Source organism: Triplophysa dalaica, chromosome 19 (assembly GCF_015846415.1).
Source record: "Triplophysa dalaica isolate WHDGS20190420 chromosome 19, ASM1584641v1, whole genome shotgun sequence".
Classification (NCBI taxonomy): domain Eukaryota; kingdom Metazoa; phylum Chordata; class Actinopteri; order Cypriniformes; family Nemacheilidae; genus Triplophysa; species Triplophysa dalaica.
The window spans coordinates 6,485,746-6,501,000 of NC_079560.1; the positions used below are offsets into that span (position 1 = coordinate 6,485,746).

The 15,255-nt window shown below is 37.7% G+C and overlaps 3 protein-coding genes across 5 annotated transcripts; 2 read left to right on the plus strand and 1 right to left on the minus strand.

Annotated features, from left to right (window-relative positions):
• The first annotated feature begins 382 nt into the window (after positions 1-382).
• On the plus strand, positions 383-7,562 carry aqp3b (aquaporin 3b). 3 transcript variants are annotated; one of them, XM_056730210.1, is made up of 6 exons: positions 383-493; positions 5,159-5,285; positions 5,769-5,906; positions 6,058-6,176; positions 6,359-6,576; positions 6,772-7,562. In XM_056730210.1, exons 1-6 carry the CDS (start codon positions 425-427, stop codon positions 6,959-6,961), a joined length of 861 nt encoding a protein of 286 aa, XP_056586188.1. In that variant the 5' UTR covers positions 383-424; the 3' UTR covers positions 6,962-7,562. The 3 variants fall into 3 exon arrangements, with proteins under 3 accessions (XP_056586188.1, XP_056586187.1, XP_056586186.1); XM_056730209.1 differs by lacking the exon at positions 383-493 and adding an exon at positions 2,574-2,652; XM_056730208.1 differs by lacking the exon at positions 383-493 and adding an exon at positions 3,491-3,634.
• A 1,112-nt stretch (positions 7,563-8,674) lies between these two features.
• LOC130407419 (uncharacterized protein C2orf81) lies at positions 8,675-11,634 on the minus strand. The gene is made up of 3 exons (XM_056730215.1): positions 11,513-11,634; positions 11,082-11,338; positions 8,675-10,926 (listed from the first exon to the last, which is right to left on the minus strand). Exons 2-3 carry the CDS (start codon positions 11,328-11,330, stop codon positions 10,729-10,731), a joined length of 447 nt encoding a protein of 148 aa, XP_056586193.1. The 5' UTR covers positions 11,331-11,338; positions 11,513-11,634; the 3' UTR covers positions 8,675-10,728.
• Positions 11,635-12,098: 464 nt separating this feature from the next.
• On the plus strand, positions 12,099-15,253 carry vps29 (VPS29 retromer complex component). Its single transcript, XM_056730212.1, has 4 exons — positions 12,099-12,210; positions 14,168-14,359; positions 14,475-14,710; positions 14,819-15,253. The coding sequence occupies exons 1-4, from the start codon at positions 12,208-12,210 to the stop codon at positions 14,934-14,936; spliced, it is 549 nt and encodes a 182-aa protein (XP_056586190.1). The 5' UTR covers positions 12,099-12,207; the 3' UTR covers positions 14,937-15,253.
• Positions 15,254-15,255: the final 2 nt, after the last annotated feature.

A 15,255-nucleotide genomic window follows, 5' to 3' on the forward strand; every position in this document is an offset into this window, starting at 1 on the left:
TGTACCCATAAAGGATAGAAAACCTATACAAAACGGAGGGCCAGCCAATGGCATAAACATTTTAAAATATGCCTTGAATGAAAACATAACCATGCAAAAAGCCAGCGGTGGCCATGAGGGAACTTGATCAATAAACATACCAAATTGTTACGAATATAAAAATGCCTAAATGTTTCTGTAGGGGTTAGATTTAGAGGTGTACGTAGAATTAATGTATACAAAATACTAATAGTTTGGTATAAAAGCAATAGAAGTCTGTGGAAAATACCCCCAAATATACCAACATAATCCTGTGTGTGCGTGTGTCAGTTACGCTAAAATCCGACTTTCAATTCCATCAGTTAAACTCCAGCATATTTTACAGCTCGAGACTTTCTCATTCTGCTTTCCAGCTCAGATAGATGCAGGATATCTCAAACATCTGATGCTGCAACCACAGCAGACAGCGCAAAGCCTGCTCTTTCATGCCTGGCTGACTTCATCTGTGACTCAGGTAAGAGTAGCCATGGACTCGGGGCAACTTGGTGCCCGAGGACAAAACCCGTTGCCAGATGGTCACCGTTCGTGTGCGTGTGTGCGAGTGTTCGTGCGTGCGTGTCTGCGTGTCTGCCTTCTCGGCCCTCGGTTGGTTTCCTATCACGTCTCATCAACTCAAAACGCGCTTCCGGTGAGACGCGCCTATCAACGGTGTGCTGCTGTAGCCTACCGGTGGAAACGTGTACTGTTTTGAACGCTTCAAGTACGCGGTCATATTCAGCACACCATCTCTGTGACTATATGGAACTACTTTTGTAAATTTCACACAGTTTTTGAAGATGAGTCATGTTAGTGAGCCCTTTTGTCACCATGGCTATTTATTCCGTGAAGCAACCGCTTTGGTGTTAAAAAAATAATGCAGTTTATACATTTAAAAAATGAGGGGTTTGGCTCATCCTCACAAGTGAGCGAAAGAGTTGCGTGTATTTACTTATGGATTGCAATATGCAATTAATTATGCTTTTAAACGATAAAGACTCAATATTCAATTAAGGGTGGTTGAAACAGTAGGCTGCGCTAGTGAAAATATTCGTCAACAATTTTCCCAGGACGAAGAAGAGACGAGACGAAAAGTATAGTAATGGTGGATTCACACGGTACGCGGCGGTCGCGTTTGTCCAATTCGTTTTTTAACGGGAAACATGCGTAAGGGGCAAAACGTGGGCCGCTTCATTAGCGGAGGCGGTGCTCGTGCATCCAAAAACGTGCAACTTCGTGGGGCATTGCTCTTTGCGGCAGGTGCATCTGAATATACAAATATTTCTATTAGATCTTTATTAAAAAAAAATGAAGATAAATATTACAGATTTTTGTGCGAGCTGGTCAAAACATACACCTATTTCCATACTGTATAGTAGGCGAGAATCAATATGAGTCATGAACAGTACGTCCGAAACCTCAATATGCGTAAAAACAGTAGGCGAGACCGGATGGTGTACGGCTTCTGCTGAGATTTGTGAGTGTCGTTGAATGGACACCATTCTATGCCATTATGCCACGGGAGCTAAGCAATGGTCACATTTCAAAAGTAAATCAAATAAAAATAGTGGAATACTTTAAGTCTGTTGTTCCATCCGAAATCGCATACTATGACAGTATGTTGTGATTTAAATGAAGAATACTTATAGACTGTTAAAAACAGTACGTTCTACATAGTATGTGTGGGGGTAGTATGAAAAGATTTCGGAATAACTGCATCTGCCATGTTTTATTGTCATGTGACCCATGCTCTTTACCCATGTAGGTAAAATATAATTTAATCACAAGAAATTAATTCATCTGCACTTACATTTGATAAACGGACACATGTTTGAAGTTTTTCGCTATTATTCGATTAGGCCTAAAAAATTATTGGACCGTTGCTCTGCTCCTGTTGCATCATGAGATGGAGAACTGTCCATGTGATGGATATTAAGTAGTAGACAATCCGAGTATTACTCAACTACCTCTTTATACATAGGCCTACTGAGGTTTCAGACATACTACTCATGACTCATACTCATATTCGGCTACTATATAGTATGGAAGTAGACAGTTTCGGACACGCGGCGTGTCTACACTGGGACAAAATGTAAAATTATAATGGGTTTCAATGTGTTCTTTTGTCTTTTGTTGTGTAATGCGCCTCATCCTGGACACGGTGTAAGGCGAATGTTCGTTTTCAAAAGTAAGTGGCAATAAAATATTTTGGTGACTAAATTATGTTTTAACCAACATACAGCTTGTAGTTAATACTTCATAGGTCAAAGAACATACCAGTCACATGCCAATAAAAAAAGGCCGATATAGTGTGTCCGAAGTGTATTCATTCTACTACCACTCATATAGAACATACTGATTTAACGGTCAATAGGTAGGTACTTATTAAAGTTCAGTACGTACTGTCACAGTATGTGATTTAGAACACTGCAATTGTAATGACCAGTGTAATGACCAGTCTTTCTTTTTACTTCCATATGACCTTCATTTTTTCTAAAAATTTTGTTGTGTGTCTTTATATTCGGTCACTTGGAGAGCAATACCGGCTCTCCGGATATACCAAATATGTACAAACTGATCAAGAAGGCCTCAGTTGTTCCTCCCAGGGCTCACTCAGGGCAGAGACAGTCGATGAAGGTAAACCTGGAGTTCAAAATATTTCCAGCAACAGTTCTGCACATCCTCACCATGAAGCTCTTGCAATAGTTTTTGCTGTATCCCATCAAACACGACAAAACTTCAAATAACCCTCCTTTGCCCTGAATGTTTCCCACTGTGTGTCAGCCATATATACAGTCCTGTTTTTTTGTGCTTTTACGTGCAGTGCATTTTCTCTTTGTCTCCTCTTATATCATCTATTTTTCTAGCTTTTATCTATCATGTGGAATATTGGTTGTTCACACCAAGAAAGCTGTAAAAAAATGCAAAGGATTTGTAAAACTAAGTAGAACACATATAAGATTGAAGCATTGGGTTTGTTACTGCTTCGTATGTTTCTCTGTATATACAGGAAAAGATTTTATAGGGTCATTGGTAAACATTCTGAAAGTCTGAAAATATTCTGACTTTAAATAAGCATCTGCGATGTGTTTTAAACCCTTGCCAAACCATGGGCATAAATGCTCCCTTGAAACCTAAAGTATTTGACAACCACTGTTCCTATGGTCTTAATTCTAATCCACACAGTCAGCGAAAAAAGGGACTAGCAAAAACAATAAAACATGAAAAAGGGAAAAAACGTCACTATCATGGTCATCACAGACACATTCATAACAAAGCTGGTATAGAGAGCTTGAAATGAAGATTGAACATGAAGGATTGTGTGTTGGACATGAAATGGGAGGAGGTAGACATTGAAGGAGGGAAAAGTTGAGGAAATTCTGATTTTTCAGTGACTGAGGGTGGGACCATCAGAGGTACATAAATGACATCGCCCTCTATGCTCAGGCACACTTACCAAGTGCTGGCAGTTAACCCCGTTATCGGCATCATTAAACTATCCTGAGGCATTATGGGAAGACAGAAGCTTTTCCTGGAAAAGATGGCTCAGATCTTTCAGGTTCGGAACAAGCTGATGCGACAGGCGCTGGCAGAATGTCTAGGCACCCTCATTCTAGTGGTGAGACATCTGTTTTGTTTTTGTCATCGATGAGTTAGTGTTGATAGTGATCTGGTTTCAGATTAAATTGATGAATGATGTATTATTATACTGCAGTCAACTTTAGGTGCATAATAGATTGAGTTATTGATCTGAATCAAAGTCAACATTTGCCATTCAGAGGACTAGTGATCATAAAACATCTTAATAAAGTGTTATTTACATTAGGTTTACTTTCTAGGTATTGTGAAGGTAGAAAAAATAGAATTCATGTAAAAAAAACTCAGTTAAGCTGAGAAAATTAATTTGTAAAAACAAAGCTTTCAAGATGAAAGACTGATAATGACAGATAATTATTGATGCAAAAATGGGATATTTTATCTTGGATGAGAACCACATGATTGAATGCATGCAGGACATCAAAAATAATCTAGATCCTTTTATCTACCGAAATGCCTGTAGTTTCCTTTCAGCTACACTTGAGGGAAAATGTATTTCTCTACCAAATATCAATGATGTCTTCATTTTGCAAATGACTGTTTTTAGAGCAAACCTTATTGTGCTGAGAAGCATTTTATGTTCTTGTTCGTCCTGCTTTTAATAATAATGTCTTCAGGTTATTTTACATTGGCCTAAAAAGCTGTAATACAGAATTGTGTTAAATGAAAGTTTTAAATATAGCTAATGAAGCAAAAAAAGTATAAATTATAATGTTCTGGATAAACCTGGTTTGGTGACCTCACATTCGGGGTCATGCGGTACAAAAAAATACTACTGAGATCAGAACAATAAAGAGTCTTACATGCAGTTAGCAGGTCAGCCAACCCACTGTTCATAACCAGCAGTAGCTGGAGATAACAGGGTCCATAATCTGAAATTCAAGACAGTCCATTTCCGGAATGAATTTGACAAGGTTAAACCACATCTTGTCTCATCTGTTTTCAATGGAAACTTAGACTTCAGAACGGCAATATCTGGAGAAAAGTAGAACTCCCTCGTGTGCGTCTGTTGTTTTCTGATGGTACTGCGGTCTGTAAGAACCCCATCCAGAAGTTGATCATGCAGCTCAATAACGGCTGGCAAACACAGACAGGCTAGAGGGCATCACACAACGGGAAAGTGAAAATACACACACGGTTGTCTAAGGAATCCACATGGTGCCTATAACATTTCACATTCTTTACATGCAGTCTTTAGTCAAGACAGGAATGAGGGTCTCCAAAGTTATTTAACAGACTTTCATTAGAATATTTATAGGAAATTGAAGGAACAGTTTACCCCAAAATGACAAATTCGTCATCATTTATTTACATTAATGTCATTCAAAACTTGTACATAAAACAAAAAAAGATATTCTGTGTCTCAATTGTTTCATGTCCATATAATGGAAGCCAGTGGGGCCATGTTGTTTGGTTACAACCGTTCTTTAAAATATCTTCTTTTGTGTTCTGCAGAAGAAAGAAAGTAATTTGTGGCTGAACCCATGTTGGCGTGTCTGCAAAGACTGTAACATTTATTTGGATTTCCTGATTTCTCTCTTTACAGATGTTTGGTTGCGGTGCTGTTGCCCAGTTGGTTCTTAGTGGAGGCTCTCACGGAATGTTCCTAACAGTAAATTTCGCTTTCGGATTTGCTGCCACACTGGGAATCCTCATTTGTGGGCAAGTCTCTGGTAAGATTGGTCATAAAAAGTTTTCTATGTCAAGTTATTTTTCTTTCCTGGGAGAACACAGGAAATTCAGGACTTTAGATCTAACATTTTTCTGCAGTGAGTCATTCCAAAACAAGCAAAACCACAAAACAATAAGCAGATATTATGACATAAAGTCTTTCACCTGAACATTGAACAGGTGGATTGCAACTGCTGTAGTTCCACTGCATTCTTTTCCATTTTTAGGCAACTGTCTGTTTAGATATCGAAGAATGAAGAAAGGGTTGAAGAACAACAAGATGATGGTGACGATTCTGTAGATAATGACAAGAAATCTTACATGCAATTTGACAACTGAGGAACATTGAGAGAAAATTGACAGGAAGTGAAAAGCCAGGTTCCTAGACAGAGATTAAATCAGATCCTTGTCTCAAATTGTTATGAAAATGTTTCAGTTGGAAGCCCTCTACCCAGACTTTAACCTGTTAAGCTTGTGTTCCTCAGGAGGTCACATAAACCCTACGGTGACCTTTTCCCTTTGCTTGTTGGGGAGGGAACCCTGGAGGAAGTTCCCTGTGTATTTCCTGGGCCAGACTCTGGGGGCTTTTCTTGGCTCAGGAATAATATTCAGCATGTATTTTGGTGAGTTTTAGTGCTGTGGAAGTTTATTGTGATCGTGAATACCGGGATTTCTTTCATATCCTGTTAAAGCTAACATAAACTAGCATTGCTCGGTTTATGAGGGTTGTGGTTAAGAACTCTTGAGAGCCTTTGATGACTTAATGCTTTGCAGATGCAATATGGGATTATGGGCAGGGGTCTCTGGTCGTTGTCGGGGATAATGCAACAGCTGGGATTTTTGCGACATACCCCTCCAAACACCTCACTTTGCTCAACGGCTTTTTTGATCAGGTAAGACATAGAAGCCAGCATTGTTCACAATAGTTATATTGTTGGATGTTTTGTGCCTTTTATTCCCTTTTTGGGTTTGTTTGAGTCCGTAAGAAGGCCATAGTAAATATTTCAACATATACAATTGTCATCATGTGAATAAAAACAAGCCATTTTTAATTTCAACCATATCTCTCCAACAGATGATCGGCACTGCATCTCTGATCGTGTGTATCCTGGCAATCATCGACCCCTACAATAACCCCGTCCCGAGAGGATTGGAGGCCTTCACTGTGGGGTTTGTAGTTCTGGTGATCGGTCTGTCCATGGGTTTTAACTCAGGCTACGCTGTAAATCCAGCCAGAGATTTGGGACCTCGACTCTTTACTGCAATTGCTGGATGGGGCTCAGAAGTCTTCACGTGAGTGCTCACTAAAGTCACATTTTCTTTCATTTCATAATATCAGTATCACACAATATTAGCCAGCTTGTAAAATTATTACAAATTCCTGTGAGATTGTGTTGCTTCATCCTACGTAAGTGATGTCTTGCTTTAAATGTTTCATATATGGAATAAATACTTTTTAACACTGTTTACATATTCTATCCATCACAGAGCAAACTCTTTCTGGTCTCTTGTACCCATCTTTGCCCCCTTCATGGGTGCTGGGATTGGTGTGATGGTGTATCAGCTGATGGTGGGATACCACGTGGAAGGAGAAGAAAGAGATAAAAGACAAGCCGTGGAAAGAGAAGAGACAGAAAGAATCAAACTTTCTGGTGTTTCTGAGAAAGAAAATGCATAAGCCTGAGCACATACTGTATTTTGTAGTTCCGTTCAACCATGAAAATTGTATTGATGTTTACCAACTTTTGATAGCGGTTGAACTGCTGTGACTTTGAAATCATGATTAAACAAATAAGCCTTGTATTATTTTTCTGATGCAAAATCAGTTGAAATTATTGAAGCACAAATTACTTTTAATGAATTGTAATTTGTTGCTTTTATACATAACCTTTCATTATCTTTTTCAGTTTATTCAAATATTTGTCCAATCATAACCTTATTAATTCAACTGGTTAGTCCCTATTCCTTCAATGCTTATATCTACATTGATGATTATGAATAAGGGATTTGTGAAATGTGTACCTTCTGTCCTTTCAGCATGTGCAAAATGGCAAATTTCAGGGGATGTTATTGAAGTCCATTTTATGTAGTTTCTTAGTACTTATAAGCATCATTTAGTCCAACTAAGCATCAGGATTTCAAGTAGAAAATCAAGGTTCTGAGTCTGCTGTGAAAATTGAATGGTTTGGTTGAAATGAATTGTGGACTTTGTGTGTAAATCAAATGCCTCATTCATATGAATAATCTGATAACTCAATAAAAGATAATGAGGTGTTGTATCTGACATGTCAACTTTATGTAGTTGATTGATACTGCAATCTTATTTCTAACACAAACTTTAGTCTCATCACGTAAAGGTACATCACGCACAAGGATGCAAATTTTCTAGTTTTGAATGCATTAATCGCAACTGATTCTCATGTAAATCTTTCACATGGAAAGGAAAGATTGCAGTGAATGTTTAGCTCAGTGAAGGGGAAAATAAGAGGAATGAAATAGGAATGAAAATAAGAGGTGTGTTTATTGGGATGAGATGGACGGAGATAACCCAGACCATGAATCTTAAATCAATGAGCGCTCATGGAGTCGGTTCATAGGTTTGTGGAAAATGAATGCAGATGTTAAGAGGAGTATTTGTGAAATAGAGTTTGGGAATATGCAATGAAAATTGAGGCAAACTATTCGAGGCTATGGAAACCATTAAACCAATTTTCTACTTGTGTATGAATTTTATGATAAATGTGAAAACTGTGTCTGTGAAATGTTTAAGGTTTAATCAAAACACGTCCTTTTTGAAGGCAAATACGTTTGCGAATAACACGTTTCAATATAGTTCTTAGAGGGTTTTGGGAAATAAATCCACAGTGTGAGAATTCCATAAACATGATTTTGTTGACAGACTAACATTTATCAGTCCCTGGTGATATTTTTATCCGTGCACAATAGTCTGAATATTAAAACACATGAAAATTCTGTCATGATTGTGTGTATTATAATTTTTAAGTTTGAATGAGGTTTCCATGACAACTGTTGTTCACGTTGATTGCATCACTCTTTCGTGTCAAGTATGCTAGACCATCGAGCTGATTTTGCCAAGTGCTTGATGTCCTCAGGACAACATATTTTGTTAAATAAACCTAAACCTAAACCTAACCACAACTTACCCCTAAAATCAAAGTGAAATGATAAAAACAATGACCTAGAAGCACTTAATCCTGGTTGGAAGATTACATTTTAAATAAACTGTAAATTTATTTCTGAAATCTGATTGGTTGATTTAAATGTTGTCCAAGGGTCAACATGATGTTGTCCTAAGGCTATCAACCACTTGGCAAAAACAGGAGACCTTATGATAGACAGGAATAAGGAACATAAAGAACATACAAAAACATATACAGAATTGTTTATTATACCCTTAGTCCTAAAATCGGGAATTTCTCACAGTACAGCTGAAATATCAAAGGGCATATTAAAAACATACATTTGTTTATACTTCTGTCAGAGTAGTAATAGTCTGTATGTGTACACATTAAAGATAAAGTTATTAATCTGAATGTTTATTATTGTGTACACAGCTGTTAGTTCAGGTGAAAAAACTGAGAACATTCTGATCTGTATTCTCCTGGGTTAGCCAAAAAGCCATTTATCATATACTTTTGTTTGTATGAAAAAAACTTTAACCACAAACTGTAGTTGAAAATAGGCTTGCCATTTAATCTGTGCTGTAAATCTTTTGCGACCACCATTTGTCAGAATCATTTCATTTCTTTCATGTACGGCTGTGCATAATAAAAATTTAATCTCTCAGAGATTTGAAGTAAATATAGTTGGTGACATAAACTGTCAATGAGAAACTGCTTGTCTGGTCCCCACCCACTGCTCAAACTACAGAGAGGCGCTTGACATTTGGAATTCCAGAACGACGTGCCCTTTCAGCATCGTGGATTCCCAAACAGTTCTAATGTCAATCAAACACCCAGCATCCCAGACCCCCAACAATGGTATTCTGAAAGAATCTATGACAATCACGACAGTAGCCATTCAGTCAAGCAGACATTGAAAGGAATTTATCAATCCTTAAATGTAAACCTTCGCACTGCCCTGTACTGCCAGTGGGTCATGAACTCAAAAACAGGTCACAGGTCTAAATGATCGGGTTTCTGGTTGTCAGACGAAAAAAATGTTTTAGCAATTAAAGCTTTCTGTTAAGCACAACACTTCATGGTTGATATGAAAGATGTCACATTTTATTCATTAAAATGTCTTTAAGAATTTAAACGGTGGTAAAATAGTTGAACATATTCCCTTGTGCCCACCCTATCACGCATTTCATTGCTTGTGCGTCAACTGAACTGTCAAACTTCTGGAACGCCTCTCATAGAAACACAAAAAACATGCTCTTACACCCTTCTGTGTGTGTGGATGTGAACCAAATAACTGAACTTTATAGAGGAATAAATTTGAAAGGCAACGTTTTTTTAAATTCATAAAAACATTTATGAAACTGCCTTAGGTTTTGGTGTTTGGTGCACCAACGGCATCAGGAGGCAGACAGTTGATATCTAAAAGACAACTGAGAAAATATTCATAAATATGTATGATGAGACAAACAGAGGGTCACGTGTCAATCAACATGCCAACGAGATGGTAAGCTCAAGCTAAAATCACAGAGCTCGAAAAAAAATAAGAAGCACAAAGTTTTAAGGCTAAACACACCACAAGTGTTGTGTCATGTCTGAAAGATCGTTTTTAGACATTTGCATGTCATCCAGACTAAATATAAAATGAGCTATATGTGAGAAAAAAAACTTGAGATTGTCTAGTTCAGCTTTTTAAATTTAAATGATAATTGGTTAGTAAAACTATTAAGAAACAAGCACATTAAGCTGAGTCAAATTTAGGAAATCCATGACATACCTCTTATCTTTGTCAATACTTTCATGGGGTAAAGAAATGAACAAGAAGCATGTTCATGTTCCCATTTCCCTGATCAAACAGTGACACTTTGTGGCCGAAAGTGTGAATTGCTAGAATAAATTTGAAAAAATATATATATACAGACCACAAAATAAATTATAAATGCATGCATGTAATGTTAAAATATACATAATTATTAAAAAAATAATGAGGTCAGTTTATTCTTAAGGCTTTGTGACTAAATTGGCAGCGTCATTCCATTGGTCTGGAGCTAGATGGTAGACGATTGTGTAGTTCTTTAAAGACAATATGTAGTCCTACTGTTAAAACAAAGTATAAAGAGTGTATAACCTACTGAAGTTAAGATAAGTAGGGTTTGTTTATATATTTATTTCACAAGAACAGTCCTATCTCTCCAGAAAGACAATGGCATTTAAAGATAACCTCTAACTTAAACAACAGAATTGTGGGTGTAGTGCTTAATTTCCATTTACCGCCCAAGGTGGGCGTCATAAACCCGACATAAAGCTATCTGTTATTCTGAGCAGCATGCACCACAGGCACGCATCCCTCAGCCCACGAATCGATAGCACAAGGCTGAGGTTCTGGGTCCTCTTTCCAAAACTGTTCTCGTTCTGGATCATCCCCCTCATCTCTCATAAGGAAAAGACATTCAAGCGTCTGTACCAGGTTGTTGCGCGCCCAGCAAACTGAGAAAGGTATCAACTGGATAAGGGAAGAAAGATGTGAGCTACAGTAAATGACTGCAAACCTGTTGTGTATGGTATTGCTTCATTTTATAAATAAACGCTAAAGAGTAAGTATTTATCTAGCCTAAATAATTGATTCCGCGAACTTCCACAACACAAGCTAAAACTCACCTGTCTCTGCAGATCCATCTGACAGCATCTGTCCATCACAACTTCCATCAGTTCTTCTATGATGTCCACCACCAGCTCATCATCCTCCTCCTCTGTGATAATGTTTGTCCAGTTGGGCTCGGTGATGCGTAGCGGGACAGTATCTACAGTCTCAACAGGCCGGACTGAGGGCGGAGGCGGAGCTGCATTAAAGGGACCAGAATCGGAGCGGCTTTTTTCTGCCCGTGATTTCACTGCTGAACGACGCATTGTCTTTTCTGCCTCGTGGACCGATTTTCATGGAGTAAAACGGAGATATTCACACATATTGATGAATGATGCTTTTGTCATGATTTATCAAGGAATTGTTTGCCATAGTTTCTTTATGATTTCCAACATTAAGTATTAGGCCTAGTATGTTAACAAAAGGTCCAATAAATGTACACACTCACCAGTATTTGAGTTCAGTACGGTCCCTTCTGTTGTTTACTTCGGTCCCTTCTGTTGTTTACTTCGGGCTCTAGTTGCCAAGCAACCAGATCATGCGTCAGGGCAAGGCAACAGTGAAAACAGGAAGTTTAAAACTTAAAGACACAAGACTTAAAACCACACACTTACAGAACATAAGGGACTGACATTCATTTCGATTTAATCACTCAACTAATACTAAGAACCTAAATTATTCCAAGACTTCCCTTAAGATGGTATTTATTGTCCAGATGTGATTAACTGATTATATGAAAAAAATGTCTTGTATTAGATAAAAAAAACAGATAAGCAAGACAACAATGTAACTATAATCATATTGGAGACGCTACTAGGAAATAGATGTAGAGAAGACATCTAAAATGTGTAATGATGCTCGGATAGTCTGTGATCAGGATTAAGAAGATGTACTCAAAATGATTTCATTGTCAAAAGAACCCCTCATTTTTGTTTTAGGTGGGGGTCCAGGGCGCAATTGTCTTATTAAATTGATTTTCAAGATGAGTTTTGTCAGATTTGTAGTGTCTGACGAATGTTATGTCTCCTGGGTGCGTTAGAGGGCGCTGTGCTGTTGCCGCCTTGCTGAATTGAAGGAAGAGTTGTGGCCTTTCGAGTCAACATCATCCTCCTGAGGTCCGTCTCAAACTCACAGCTGGACAAAATGGTAAATGTACATTTTATTAGACAGAAGGATTTGCCAGGAGTCTCATCTTCTCTCGGTTTATTTATATGAATGCGTCTGTAGATGTGCAATGTGCCCTCCGTAAACCTGCGATTTTAAGGAAAGGAGTCACATGACAGCGGAAGGCTAGCGCAGCTGAGACATTTCATATTGACCGCTTAGGATCTAGACAGTTGCTTTCCGATAGATAAATAAATCAAATCTATTCTGCTATGAGTGTATTCAATTTTATATAGGCTATATATGAGTTGCACTTTAGCGATAACTTCTGTGGTTTCTTACTGCTGTGTGATGAGTCTAATAACATCCCGCTAGCATACAGTGGCTAACATGAAATCGTCTCTAGTTTCCTTAATAATATTATCATGTATAAAAAGTATTTTTATACTTATTAACCCCGAAATTATATTATAGCAATTTGCACAAAATATATAGAACTAGTTGATATTTAATCTCATAGGAAATGGTGCACTGTTTCCGCTTGTAACATTTTATAACTTGTGACAGTCAATGTATTAAGTTTGGATGCTACGTTTATGTAGTTTAGGATGAAATCCACAGTGTAATTGTAAATTTCCTTCCGAGCATGTTTGGTCACACGTCACACTATGCTAATGTTAAATTAGTAAATCTATGTTGGTTCCATATAGTCATATTTGGCACCTACAGTCTATATATATAAGGGTTAAAGTCTAAAATGTAGAATGCATATTTTTTTAAGGAACGTTTTTCTAGCTCAAACAAACCAAGACTTCATTTAAGATCTCCTAAATTCCGAAAATGAAGTGTCAAAGAATTATTCACTATATTTACAGAATATCAAATTAGAGGTCATTATGGGTAGAGTTTATAATAAATGTTTTTGGTTTGTCAGTGGTGTTTAAAGGCAAACTGTGTTCTTATAGGAATCCTCCACAGCATAATGCTACTGCTACCTCACGCTTCACACTAACTGTGCCATCCATTTATCAACCATAATCACCTAACATTTAAACTAACTTATGTTTTCCATTTGATATTTTTTGTCCACTTTTCAGTTTTCCTACTGTCCCACATCATCTTTCATGTTTTTGTTGTTTTTCTTTGCTGTGATCACTCTTCCACACCTCCCTCACCCTCTTCCTCACCCACCGTTCCTCAGGCTGGTCACAGAGTAAGTGCATCCCCAGACCTCTCAGGGTTACGTCTTTCTGAATGTTACAGTAACGCTTTTTTCTTGGGACCAGCTGGATCTAGTATGATTCCTTACACTTCTGTTTCCCTCTGTTCTGCTGCTGTTTAGACTGCTCTCCGTAAATTATATATTTTTTTGCCAAATAATTTTGAAAGTATATTTTCTTTTTGACCATGATATAGAATTCACTTATAATCTTTTTTACTAGCCTAACAATTGAAAAACAAGCGACAGCACTGTTTCTAAGCAAGAGAGCAACATATTTGGGGCTTTAGGTATATTTTATAAAAAATGTTTCGCATATTTTAGACATAGTCTTATAATAGCATCAGCGTTGTAGTGTCATGGTACTGAAAGACCAAGAGATTTTAGACTGCCTAAGTAAAGTGCCTAAGAAAACTGTGTGCAACATAGTGATATACAAAAATAGCATGTGTATGAAATGGGGGCAAAATATAGATTCTTTCACTGTAAACTTATTAGCAGTTTGTCTAATTCAAAACAACCGATGACCATAGAAGCAGCCCTCTGTCTCAGCTTAAAATGTAAGCTTTAACCTAATTGCTGACTGAGGAAAACTGACATTTTGTCATAAGTTAACATTTTAGTTACATTTGTGTGTTTGTCCCGCGTGGATAAAAAAAAATTGTAAGATGCTTTTTTCAGACAGCAATGCATTGCTTGTGTCACTTACTTTCCTTACTCTTATCCTTTAGCAGTTACACATACAAGTTTGTGCACTAACAAGATTTTGTTTTTGAATAGCTGGTCCTTGTGTTAGGTGACCTGCACATTCCCCACCGATGCAACACTTTACCTGCCAAGTTCAAGAAGTTATTGGTGCCTGGCAAGATTCAGCACATCCTGTGCACTGGAAATCTCTGTACAAAGGAGAGCTATGACTACCTGAAGACACTTGCTGGAGACGTTCACATAGTCAGAGGAGACTTTGAGGAGGTAAAATTGACAATTTTCACCTTCACTGCATCTTTTCCAGTGTACGACACTGTCAGTGTTTATGTATGGTTTTAACCAACCAAATTGCTGCTTTATTTTTGGTTTAAAATGACAGAACTTGAATTATCCAGAGCAGAAGGTGGTGACAGTCGGGCAGTTTAAAATCGGTCTGATCCACGGCCATCAGGTGATACCTTGGGGTGACATGGCCAGCCTTGCACTGCTTCAGAGACAGCTGGATGTGGATATTCTCATCTCTGGCCACACACACAAATTTGAAGCCTTTGAGAATGAGAACAAATTTTATATTAACCCTGGATCAGCCACAGGGGCCTATAATGCACTGGAAAGGTATAATATTTACTATTTACTGCTTTCATGTATACACAGAGGGTAATATTCAAGATTATTTTGTACTGTTATTGTACTAAACATGTGTAATTTCTACTTTCTTTACAGTAACATCACACCATCGTTTGTATTGATGGACATTCAGGCATCCACTGTGGTAACGTACGTGTACCAGCTCATTGGTGACGACGTCAAAGTTGAGAGAATCGAATACAAAAAGTCTTAAAGACGTCTGATCGTGTCTGCGGCCTTCTTTCAGGATGCCAATCCTGTCATTCCTTCACATCTGAACCCACCGTGCATATGCTGTATCATAACGTTGCGCTATTTTAATGTAATATATAATACTGTTTATATGTCATCAGAATATCAAAGGTTGTTTTGGTTCGTGGTTTCAGCAGAATGCAATAATGTAATGTTAGGGAGACATAGTCTATTCATATGTTATGTGCCCTATTAATTTTTTTCAAGGCCATAAGATGTGTTTTTCAAGGTCCATGTGAAATCATATTTCGTACAATAAAGCCTCACATCACATGAGAAGC